The 12,388-nt window shown below is 42.0% G+C and overlaps 2 protein-coding genes across 7 annotated transcripts in view; one reads left to right on the plus strand and one right to left on the minus strand.

The window, feature by feature from the left end:
* Nucleotides 1-718: 718 nt before the first annotated feature.
* Nucleotides 719-3,594, minus strand: Acat2 (Acetyl-CoA acetyltransferase 2). The gene is made up of 8 exons (XM_070662432.1): nt 2,890-3,594; nt 2,353-2,474; nt 2,151-2,263; nt 1,844-2,043; nt 1,520-1,752; nt 1,250-1,438; nt 1,016-1,178; nt 719-956 (listed from the first exon to the last, which is right to left on the minus strand). The coding sequence occupies exons 1-8, from the start codon at nt 2,936-2,938 to the stop codon at nt 838-840; spliced, it is 1,188 nt and encodes a 395-aa protein (XP_070518533.1). The 5' UTR covers nt 2,939-3,594; the 3' UTR covers nt 719-837.
* Nucleotides 3,595-3,958: 364 nt separating this feature from the next.
* LOC139105990 (ensconsin) overlaps nt 3,959-12,388 on the plus strand; it is a 132,057-nt gene continuing 123,627 nt past the window's right edge. For 4 of the 6 annotated variants that reach the window (XM_070662415.1, XM_070662413.1, XM_070662417.1 and 1 more), the window contains exon 1: nt 11,374-11,809. In XM_070662415.1, the coding sequence (XP_070518516.1) occupies nt 11,767-11,809 (43 nt within the window). In that variant the 5' untranslated portion in view covers nt 11,374-11,766. Of the gene's footprint in view, nt 4,139-11,373; nt 11,810-12,388 lie in introns of those variants that run through there. The other 2 variants (XM_070662412.1, XM_070662421.1) reach the window with 2 other exon arrangements.

Consider the following 12,388-nt stretch of genomic DNA (forward strand, 5'->3'; position numbering starts at 1 on the left):
CCCAGCAATCAAAGAACAATTAAAGCAACTGAATCGATCTACGAGGAAAATGCAAGGTACGACACGTACTTACAAAACAAAACGTGAACTACAGAAACAACAGGAGGACCTTGCGGCTGTGGAGCAAATTCTGGAAAATAAAAATACAAAAAAAGCGGAAGACACAGAAAATAAATAAAACATCAAAAATATAAAAAAATTACTTACAATTGTTTTTTATGAATATATAATTGTTAATTTTTTTAAGTCGAACTATATTAAAATATTATTAACTAATTTGCATAATTTATTTTATTGTGTATAGTCTAAGATTACCTTAATTTTTATTTGAAAAATGTCTTCTTATTTATAATATTTCAATATTCTATATAATCTATATATATTTCAATATTTTTTACTTAATCCTTCAGCTATTCTACTTTTTTTTTATACAAAAAATCAGATGCGTATTATCTTGAGAAAATTCATTAGTGAAAAAATAACAATTTATGTTATCGGAAATTTAAATATATGATTTAAATTTTTGATTTATGTGAGTTTTAAAATAAAATTCAAGAATAATAACATGAAAAAAAGCCTTACTCAATGGCTGAAGAATTAAAAATAAAATTTTGTTTCGATTTATGTATGCATATCATAAAAATTTTTATTTACAGTATTATTAAAAGAAATTGAATACTAAAATACTTATATTACGCAATTTAAATGAACGAATACATTTTTACAAAATATATTCCTTTATTTACTGCATAATCTAAGAGAAAGGCCATTTTATAACATTAATAAAAATATAAAAAATTTTATATAACATTTATTTATAAGTAAAGAAGACATTTGTTATTTTCTTTCCACAGCAATAGCGATGCCCATCCCTCCTCCTATACATAAAGATGCGACACCCTTCTTTTTACCCGTTCTTTCTAAAGTGTGTAACAGCGTAACCAGTATTCTTGTACCTAAAACAATTTGGCCGTGAAAATATTTTCGGAGAAAGTTCAAGCATATTAATACATACCTGACATACCAACAGGATGACCTAAGGCTATAGCACCGCCATTTACATTAACTTTCTCGGGATCTAATCCGAGTTCTTGAACGCATACTATTGCTTGTGCGGCGAAGGCCTCGTTTAGCTCATAAAAGTCAACTTCTTCTTTTGTCCAGTTCGCTTTTTTTAACTGCAATATATATCTAATCGTAATATGTGATATATCAAAATCAAAATAATTAACAAATAAAATATACAAACGACTAATTTAACAGCTTCGATTGGTCCGATGCCCATAATTTTGGGATCAACTCCAACTTGTGCAAACGCAACAATACTGGCTAACGGTGAAATGCCTTTGTTTACAGCAGTTTCTTCAGACATGAGAACTACAGCTGCTGCACCATCATTTACACCAGACGCATTACCAGGAGTCACTGTTCCATTGTTCTATATGTGCAACATAATAGTTTTGAATGTATTTTCGTAGTTGTGAATAGATAATATTTAAATATAAAATACGATATTTACTGGTTTGAAGACTGGATTTAACTTTGCAAGTACTTCTGTAGTCGTTCCAAATTTTGGAAATTCATCTTTAGATAAAACTTTAGTCGAGTCTTTTTTGCTCGGAATAGGGACAGAAACAATTTCTTTTTTAAAATACCCGGCAGTGATAGCAACTTCTGCTTTCTGCTGAGAATTGGTGGCATAACGATCCTGTGCTTCTCTGCTTATTGCATACTTTTCAGCTAGATTCTCGGCTGCCAATGATAATAAAAACACATAAAATTTATGTTGTACCATAAAGATTTTATGGAACATATAAAATCGCTAAACTATATCTAATTTTACCTGTCATTGCCATGTGAATATTATAGAAAGCATCTGTTAATCCATCCTCTAATAGTGTGTCGGTTAAATTGCAATTTCCAAATTTTACACCAGCTCTGAGATACGTGGCATGCGGTGCTCTGCTCATATTTTCTTGCCCACCAGCTACAACTATTTCATTCTCTCCCGTCTTTATAGAACAGTAACCAGACATTACCGACCTACAAAATAAATGCATTGTAACGTAATCTATGAAACATTTTTAATGATCTTATTTGTAATTGTAATTATAACATATATGACAGAAATAAGCATAGATTAGACTTACTTAAGACCAGAACCACACAACATATTTATTTGAAAGGCTGGTACATGAATAGGTATGCCAGCATTTATTGCAGCTTGTCGTGCAGGATTTTGGCCTTCAGTTGCAGTTAGTATCTGAAAAGTGACAATTTCTATAAGACTGTGCATACTTAAAATTTATATAGTTTAATACTTTATTTCTTATTTTACACAGTTTTAACTACCTGTCCCATAATGACTTCAGAAACGTCTGATCCTTGCAGTCCAGCTCTTACGAGGCTTTCTTTGATAACAATACTTCCCAACTCTGATGCTTTCATTGAAGATAAGGATCCGCATAATGACCCTATGTTTATAAAACAAATCTATCATAAATACTATAAATTTTATATTTTCAGAATTTGTTATAGAAATAAATTTTTTTTTCCAATGCTTCTTTAACATATTATGCTCTGCAAAAAATTTCTCATTTAACAATTGTAATAGTTTTTCTCTTTCTTTTTTTTTTTTTTTTTTGTAATTATATAATTGAATTTCTATACTATTCTCAAAAAGGCATAACCTGAATAGATATCTAGAAGAGGCTTTGTCGACACGTTATCGCTTGTAAGGGAACTTTGCACAAAATATTTGCAAAATCTACTTTAATGACTCGTTCGAATTCAAATTTTGTATTTGTTTAAATGTGGATAATTTAACATTGCAAATTGCTAGTCGTGATTTTATTAGCCAGGAACCACGTTGTTGTTGCCCGCAATTACCTATGGGTGTCCTGACTGCGGACACTATCACCACAGTGCGATCGCTCATTTTACAAACGGTGAACAGGCACAGGCGACTCGCTGAAAAACACGCGAAGACTGCCGCGTCTCGGCTACCTAACGGAATTATATTAGCACTGACGACGTGTACCAGGAGCGGCTATATTGTGAAAGTGTGTCATGCTGGAATGCATGCATGTATGTACTTGCGCGGAAGAAAATCGGTGGATCAAAAGGAGGGGAGTCTGGTGGCTGTTTCATTATTTTTCGGAATTTCGCGGAAAAAACTGCGCGGCCGTGACGCACATTTTTGCAAATCTAAACGCCCGAGTTGCAACAGTCCAGTTATACGTGCGTGAAATTACAGGAAATAACCAATGACGCAAATAATACGATAATGTTTGAGGAAGGAATAGCGAGTAATATGAGACCAGTTTGGAGAATTAAAACGTGATAACGTTAAAGAACGTTGTAGTTATCAACTTTAACAGCTTATTTCGTTTAGGTACAGGTTAAGTTAGTAAAGTCCTCGTATTAAAATAATTTTAATACAATTTGCGTTCGTGATTACGAGGTACACTCGTTGCGGGTTGAAATATTTTATATTGTAATTTTTTGTGATAATTCGTCTAGTTTATTAAAAAAATATCTCGACAAAGATTTGAGCAGACATTCACTGCAGCCGTTTGTTTATGTTTTAGTTACGAGGAGCTTTTCGAAAAATACAGTCCTGCATGGTTGAACACTGGCCCGATAAGTCAGACCGATAAAGAAATATAGGTAGCTGAGCTGATCACAAAAACTGCTAAGAAGACGGGTCAAAGATTACGAATGAGAGGCTTGACAAAAGAGAGTTACGTAGCAGTCGAGCAAGAAATCGCGATTGGAATACAATGTACGGGGCAACAGTGCGAGCCGAAAATCGAGCTGAAAAATATCTATAGCGCCGACAAAAAGTCGAACAATGCCTGGACAACAGGGCTATTGTCGAACGGCGATGTCGACGATGCACGTGCAGGATAACCTCATCGAACGAGCGCGGACCTGCGGTGCGACTCGACTGGCAGGCAGTTTCCCGGACTTACATCAGGTGGCGGTATTAGCCGGCGTGGCGTTATCAGCGCGAGGGCGCGAGTGTGCGCGTATGCGGCGGCGCGTTTGTTTTTACCCAGCGTGCATTGTGGGACAGTGACTGGTGCTAAGATGGCTGACAACAGGGAGGAGATTTTGGAGCTCGTCGAGAAACGAGGTATTTGTCGGCGCCACGCGTCTTGTATTCTTCGCGATCACGTTGCGTAGCGGGCCATCCGGGTCCCGGAGACGAGCCGAGACTCGCCGGACCGACCGCCGTCGCCGCCAGGGCACGTTCGCCCGTACACGTCCGCGGCCGCGCATGTCGACCCGTGGTCGGCCGTGCCGCGCCGCGCCGCGCGGGTGTCGAGAGCTCGTCGTCCGCTGAATTACCGGATTCCGCGGCCCTCCTCGGCGCCCTGAATGTCGTCGCGTGAGCGAGGGACCTGCTGCACCTCAACGGAGGCTGTCACCGCGTCGTCGCGACGCGTCCGTCCGGAGCGCGCGCCTCGCACGCGGGGGATTGACAGCGCGTTCGATCTTCCGTGGACGGCCTCACGTATTACGCGAGATAGTGATTCCGCGGTCGGCCGATTACTCATTAAGGTCACGCGCCGACGGCCTTGCAGCTCGCGTTGTCGCGACGACGTCCCTGCCGGCCCGCGATAGATTACCCGTTATCTGTCTCCGTCTCGCCACCTTCCTTCGCAAATTTTCTTCTCCCCTGACTCGCCTGCGATCGCGCACGATTCGTCTGTGCGGGCTAATTAATTTCCACCGGCCGATTCGCGACGAGCCACTCGCGGACAGGACTCGCCGCAACGTGCTCCTGTCGGAGCGTTCGTTTCACGGATGCTGGATTCGTCAGCATGCGCTATTATTACCTTCTGTGCCCCGCGCGGACAAGTTATGCCTCCATAAATTGGATCATTTTCCTACTAAAGCTTAGATAAACATTTATACGCGCGCCAGATAACTGGATGCCTTTTCACGGGTACACCTGTTACCTCGTTTGCTCGGTACATACATTGGTGATTCATGGAATCTTTAAATATCGTGGTCTTGTCGAGAAATATTTACGAACGTCCTCAGTCATAATGCTCACGCGTTAATTAGTCGACACCATTTGTAGAAACCTAATCGTCTAATCAATCTCCAGGTTATATTTAAATAATTTTAATTTAATATGTTTATTATTATGTAAATTGCATATCGAATGCCGAAAAATGTATGTGTTGTATTTTAATAAATTTTTTGTAATAATATAAAAAAAAGAATTTAAAAAATTTGTTAAATATTGTTGGAGATTAAAATTTAAATATACGTATAAATATTTCCAATTATTTTTCGGCATTCGGTATATAAATTACAAAATAGATTTCTCGATATCAAGGTTTTTTACTATATGTATACATTTTTTAGCATTTAGAAATGTTCAACATATATTTCGTCACGTTACTTTAATTGTTTGATATCTATATAGAATTGTCATTCTTATTTCTTCCGCATAACGAAATGCGAACATAATCGGTAAAAATAACCTGGAAAACGGTCGAAAGCAGGCGAAGGTAGTGAATAGAGCGAGTCGAACAAACATCGCTCGGTAGTTATTTGATATTTTTAATGCAATCCGTTACTCGTAACAAAATTAACTGTAATACGCACATCCAACGATGCACCGTGTCCCGCAACGATGCATACCTTGTTCGGTCCGATGCACATTCGTACACGATTCGTACAAGGATCTCGTAGTTTCCTGAATGAACATCTATATCTTACAATCGCCATACTCCTGATAAATTATGTAATTGCGAGTTCCGAGTGATGCCGATTAATTCGCGTGTTTATTGCATCACACTCTCCAAGCAGTCGGATCAACGATTTCGATCTTAGTCAACGCGAATTATACACCTGTGGATTTGGAAACGATATACATTCAGAAACAAGGCGGAATAATGTTTCAAAATAGTGTAACGATTAATTACTGTAGATTTACTTGACTGATCGACGAATATCGACCCAACCTGACGGACTATGCATTAATTGTGAGACAAGAAGCTGCTTTTCCATTGTGTTCGATCGTAGATTCTCTTATCGCGGTTTCTGATATTCACGTGATCCATTATCGATCATACAAGGTATCATGATTTCAGTTTCAATGCATTATTACGCGATATCCATTAGTCGCTCGGTAGTAACGAACGATATTTAGTAGATTTCGTGGCTTCGCTAAAGCTTTCAGTGACTCAAAGCTCGGAAAGAGTTATTTATCTGCATAAAAAAAAATTTTTTTGCCAACAAAAAAACGCGTATTGTTGCGTATAATACGATCGAAAGATCATAATGCACTTAAGAATATTGCGAGCACACGGTTTCTTCCGCATTGTAAGTAGTATCGGCTGCATACGTATTCTCCAGATGGTTTCACGACTGCCGATATGCCTCAGTGATTTTTTAACGGAAGGAAGTCGGCTGTTCTCGCGCGTTTTTACACGGATACCGAGCCCCGAAACAAATTCAGTAATTCCGTCAAAGTATTTTTGTCTATATTTACCTCACGATGTCATAATGATACTGCACTTTGGATTTTTTTTTTTTTTTTTTTTTTTTTTTCGTTCGTAACGTTATGACGTAACCTCGCGTTAAATTTCAATTGTTCGCGACTCATGGTCAAGTTTCAACATCTCGACAAATTCCTGCCGGGATACGGTGGGCGTATATGTATTCTCATGTAAAACAACGTTGCTCTGCTCATTTGTTTCCGTTATCTATTTTTTTTTTTCTTTTTTTTTTTTCACTTATATTTTTTTTATTACGCATTGTATCGAAAATAAAATTACGAAATCTCGTAACGTAATAGTTTTATGTGATTAACGGTTCTAACAATTACAAGGCAAAATAGTATGCGAAATGATTTGTAACGGTGAACTTTGATTTCATCGCAGTCGTATTCTTCATTATGCCGAGTCTCTGGCGTCATCTCTTTCATTGAGACGAGCGCAGGGCTGTCAATTCGATTATTCGAGGCATCGGGCCTGTGTTTCAGATCAGTAGCTCTCTGGCATACGAGTAGCGGCGTGTAACGAAAGCGCTTAAGTAGGTTGCAGTTATTTATTCTCGCAACACCCGTATGACTGCCTTCTCTCGGTAATAGAACGGCATTGTTGTGCGTTTCCGCCTCTCCAAAGCCGCTTAAAAATCCGTTTATTTATTATTAGCTTTAATAATTCCACCGCGCGTTTCCAGCGATAATTCTTCAATGTCAAATTTCTGTGCCGTGCACTTAAAAAAAAAAAAAAGAAAAAAAAGCCGTTTATAATAATAGCCGTATATACGTGCGCGTGTGCAGCTCAGAGACGTATAATAGCGCTCACTCTCGCGCCTTGTAATCTCGCGGACGCCACACGTGTATTCTCGCGTACTCATCTTCATTTAGATGGAGAGATTGATACTCAGTCTTAAACGACGCCGAAATAACTCTATTCTTCGCGGCACGCTCGGAACTTTGTTTCAACATCGCACGTTGCCTCATTCAGGACTCGGAGGTGTATGCATACCTACGCACAAGGTGTCGTGTATAACCGCGTGGCCAATGCCTCGTGCTATTCTCTCTCGTTGCCGGGGAAGTACTAATGACAGACTACACCCTAATTTTTCGGACAGAGGGTTACGTTAGGCTAAATGTGTAACTAACGAGCGCGATTTCGTGCGATACTCCACCCTCGTCAGGGTCACGTAACCATTGATCGCGTCGGCATTAGGGGCGTAATCAACAGGAAACGATGTGGAACGTTTTAAATTGGCCGACATTCGCCGGCTCGCCAGTCGAATCGGCAGCGGGAAGTGGCTCGTGGTGTCGCTTTAATGAATCGTCCCTTTCGCGTCCCAGTCGTATCGATAAGCAGGTCGGTCCGCGGCGCGAACTTTAATGCACAAACTCGCACTCGGATCGTGACATGCCTCGAGTACTTCCACGTGGATAACGCGGACGGTAATTCGTGAATTTTCTACCGCGACTCGGCTAGATATTAATCGCGTCACAAAAATCGCAGGCTCGGTCTTTATCTTCGCCGCTCCCGTCGTCCTGCCTTATCTCTAGATATTTTATCGGACGACGTATAGCCGGTCCGAGCGACAGTAAATCGCGAGCGGAGTAATATTTTATTCAATAAAATACCTCGCGTACAGTTTCGGTCGGTCTTGCGCGAACGACTTTCGCCGCGCCGACGTAATGAATTGATATCTGTCAAATGAGCGAGTCGCGGCCGGGCTCGAAGTGACGAGCCGGCGAGAAGACGGCCCGAGGAGGGAATCTGCATCTCGCACGTTCAAAGTCCACCGTTTCGTCGAGTCGTAGGCTCGCAACACCGACCGTGTTTCATCGCTGACGTGCGGAGCGCTCGCCAATTACGACCGCGCGCAGCGTAACGCTACGTAATACGCACTAATTATTTTAACACCGTTACGTAATCGTATCTGCCGGATGGTGGTTTTCGGTCGACGCTTCCCGCTGCGCTGGAGATGCATTTCGTTCTCCGAATGTTCAGTAAGAAGAGAACGATGAATTCCACTATCGTCTGCTGGCACGATTAAGCAAGCAGAGGGCTGATCGATCGACACGTGATCCCTGATTTTCTTTATCGCGACGCTTATCAATTGTACGTGTCTTGTCTTTTTTTGGGTTTTTTTTTTCTTTTTTGTTTTTAAATAGGACATTGATTTTCGTTGATTATACGATATATATCTTTCGTAGAAACTCCGTTCTACTATCGCTAGCGCCGTTCAAGCCGGTTTATTAAATCTCTTCTCGCGAAGTGAAATATTCCGCGCGATAACGTCAGGATATCTCGCGGTTCTTCTATATATTTCCTTATCTTACATTGTCCGCCTTCGATGTCGAATAATTACAGCGCGAAATAAACAAAATTACTGACCAAGCAACTTATCGAAAATGATAACGCGATAGGTGTGATCACGTAAATCCTTTAATGTCTCGCATTCGAGCAGGCTGATTTGGCCGATCTCTCACGTTAACGCGACGCTTGTTAGGTGATCCCCGGCGAAATCTAGCCGTAATTTCTCTCAATCGGATTTCCGTTTTCGTTGGAAAATCGCCGGCGAGTGTCGCGCGGTATATCGTTATGCAAAATGGGAACGATCTCTCGCGCCGCCGCCGTTTATACACATCCGACTTAGAAATCATCTCGGAGGAAAGTCTCTCCTACCAGCGCGAAGAAACCTCTCGCGGTCACGTTTTCCACGCGTTCGCTAAACGCAATGCGCGATCGCATGTCGAACGTCGGGTACGACCAGCCCCCCGTTCATCCGATTTCTATGCGCTCGTCGGGGGCAACGTCGGCCATTTGTTGCCCGCTTCGCCGAGCAATTCCGCCCGTGGCCGCTCCGTGAAAGTTTCTGCTCCGTGCATCGCTCGTTCGCGCGGCATGTGGCACGCTCGTGCAGTATCAAGTCGTGACTTATGCTCGCGAGCATGCTAATTATCCGCCACGGCAAATTTTTTACTCCCGCCGCGACAGGAGACGTGGCAGGTCGTTCCTTTCTTTATCGCGACCGCCACACGTGGTAAAAGCACGCCTTCTGTTGGTTTACGTCGAGATTGGGAGATAAACGAGTGACTAATTGTCCGATGAAATATGCCTCGGCAGCGGGGATAAAATTATTCTTCCGGGAATTTGTTGAGTTAATTTCCTTCGCGGCGGGCGTACGTTTTGCGCAAGTAGGCTGATCAAAGAGATGCAAATTTGATATTGCGGATAGAATTGAAAAATTAAATGAGAAGTGAATTCATTAACGTTCAGCGTTTTTTTTTCTTTTTTTGATTAATTTAGTAAAAAAATATTTATTTTTAATTCGACAAGTTTAGAATATCAAGTTCATGATTATTTATCAGTATTATACCGAGGACATTTTTTGAACCTCTGCCAAATTGATTTGTTTTACGTAAAGAAGATTTTACTGGATATTACACCGTGAAAATAGGATTAAGATTCATCAAGTGTTAATAAGATCTCGCGTGCATTCTTGACGTGTTGCTTCAGGCATTGGCATGCTGCCTATTTAATGTCGTCACGTGTCATTTCGATGCGGCTAAAAAAAGGAAATGTTCAAATGGATGAAGTGCAGCCGTCGTATCCCTTCTTCTCTTCTTTGTCTTTTTTTGCCGCTAAGACGACGTTATTTATTGCCTACTGAATGTCAGACGCGTGCGAGTCGAACGTATTGCATTTCCTCGAGAATTACCATAAATCGATTCCACCATTCTGAGTTCTCCCGACTACGTCGAACATTACTTTTCCAAGATCGCCTCACCATAAATCGAATTTTAAATCGCGTGGCACTGCGAAACATAATAATCTCGACGGCTCCGTCGAGCGTGTCTAAAAAATTTTGATCGTACATTTCGGATTGATACCACTTCGATACAACCGCGATCTGTTGCGTTCCTCGTGAACGAGATTTTATTAACCGAAAATGGCACCTCCCGACCGTTCCGATGTGCTCTTTTTAGGAGCCCGTCTGCTCGTTACATTATTTTTTTTTTCGCGAGGGCGAAAAAGGAGTTGCAACGGAAGAGACGGGTGGCGGTGGGGAGGTACGTCGACTTTGGGATGCAACGGGGAGCTTGATTCATCGCGGCGGCTGCCGCGGCACTCGGCTTCACGCAGCCGTAGAGCGAATCTCGTCCGTCGGGATCCTGGATTCGAGCGCGCACGAGCCAGCCAGACGGCCAGTAGTTGGTTATGCGTCTTCCGCGCGAAAGTCAAGGACGCGCGAACGAGGTTCCGTAGTTTTCTCTCCCGACCTTCGCGGCCGCGCGTGCACGAGCAATCACAGTCGGCCGGTGTGATTCGCTGAGGTCAGTGCGCGGATTTTCGCAATTTGACGAGAAGGAGAATTCCCGGCGATTGCCCGGTTCTTACCCGAGCCTAGAAAAGCGATCCTTACCCGGCCCGGTGCCCTGGCCTCTTGAGATTCCTCTCTCGGTAAAACGTTGGACAGCCTCGTATCTCTGAAGACTCGTATCTCTGTGGTGTTCGCGTTGCGGGGGAGATAAAACATTCAGTAGTGCTGCTAGTGGGGGAGTAGTGTGTGTTGGGAAATCTGGCTTGAAGTACACGTCGAAAATAAATTTGTACTAAGTAGAAGACGGAGGGTATTCCAGTGATCAAGTGAATCACGCGTGCATTTGAATATTTTCTGCTTGTCCGGCGCGATTACGTCATCGCGAATTGATTAACCGCGCGTCACTCGGTACATTTGCGAATCGTTACAAAGTGAAACGTGTCGCGTATTCCATTTTCCCAAAATTTATTCATAATTTCGTAGCGCGTGCATTTCTCGCTATTTACTCTGATCAAATATACATTTTTATTTTTTTTTATACTTTTTTTTTTTTTTTTTTTTTTTTTTGCATCATATAATATCGTTGCTGTGCAGTAAAACTCGCTAATTTCTCCGACGCATCTCCGTGTATTATTTTACGTATCGTCAAGTACAAAGCGAAGCGTAAACTTTGCGGTCTCGGCGGAGGCCTACGTGAAATCAGTTTTAACGCGACACAAATTGCTCTCGATCTCTCCGTAACAAAGTACGTGCCTGCCCGTGTCCTAAATTAGTGATTCACCGCCGTACGTCGAGGGTTCGTAACACCGCGTTCGTTCCGCTCACCTTTCTCAATTGTTTGCGGCCGAGTAATATTTGGAACTCCTCGATCACCTTTCCGCCTTGATAACCGCACCCCATTGTTTCCGGTGGCTAGTGTGAACGACCGGGCAACGACTCAGAATGGTAGTCGCGATGGTCGCAAAATACGGAGAGTCTGACCTAGGTATGTCTGATCAATTACAGAAAGATAACGAGTTATGTTCTAAGTCTCTAAGTCCCGCTCTTCTCAACATTTTTATTACACGCTTACGCAAGTCACGTAATCGTTAAACGTACCTTCGATCTTCCCATGTTCTTTCAATTAGTACAAAGCGCGCGAACTGTGTACAGATAATCGGGAGGAAGTCGGCGGCGAGTAGCACATGGTGCTAAGTCGAGTTGCATAATTATTGCGCAATGGTATTTCGCATGTTGATAATAAATAAGTGCTATACGATACAGCACGCGGAGACGCGAGATTTATCTCGGCCACGCGAAGGAAGCGAGAGATTTGTTCTAATGAATTGCATACCGCTAAACAAACTCGAACGAACGGCCTGTAATTACGAGCGAGTGTAACGAGCGAGAGATGGTAACGCTGGGTGAAATACGCTGGCCTTAATACCCTGATCGATTATTACTTCCGTTCGGCGGGATATGTTGAAATCTGGAGGGAATTTAAAAGTCCGAGTTTATCGTCTGGTAAATATCAATTAATGATGGAAAGAAAGTACAATCGTTCATGCGGATAGCAGATAAAACA

The sequence above is a fragment of the Cardiocondyla obscurior genome, linkage group LG10 (assembly GCF_019399895.1).
Source record: "Cardiocondyla obscurior isolate alpha-2009 linkage group LG10, Cobs3.1, whole genome shotgun sequence".
Taxonomy (NCBI): domain Eukaryota; kingdom Metazoa; phylum Arthropoda; class Insecta; order Hymenoptera; family Formicidae; genus Cardiocondyla; species Cardiocondyla obscurior.

Excerpts from the sequence above, each read along its gene's own strand:
- Acat2 (XM_070662432.1), bottom strand. The coding sequence starts at position 2,938 with ATGAGCGATCGCACTGTGGTGATAGTGTCCGCAGTCAGGACACCCATA. Across the intron at positions 1,439-1,519 it reads TAAATCCAGTCTTCAAACCA|AACAATGGAACAGTGACTCC; the intron begins GTAAATATCGTA and ends TTGCACATATAG. Across the intron at positions 1,179-1,249 it reads TCGAAGCTGTTAAATTAGTC|TTAAAAAAAGCGAACTGGAC; the intron begins GTTTGTATATTT and ends TATATATTGCAG.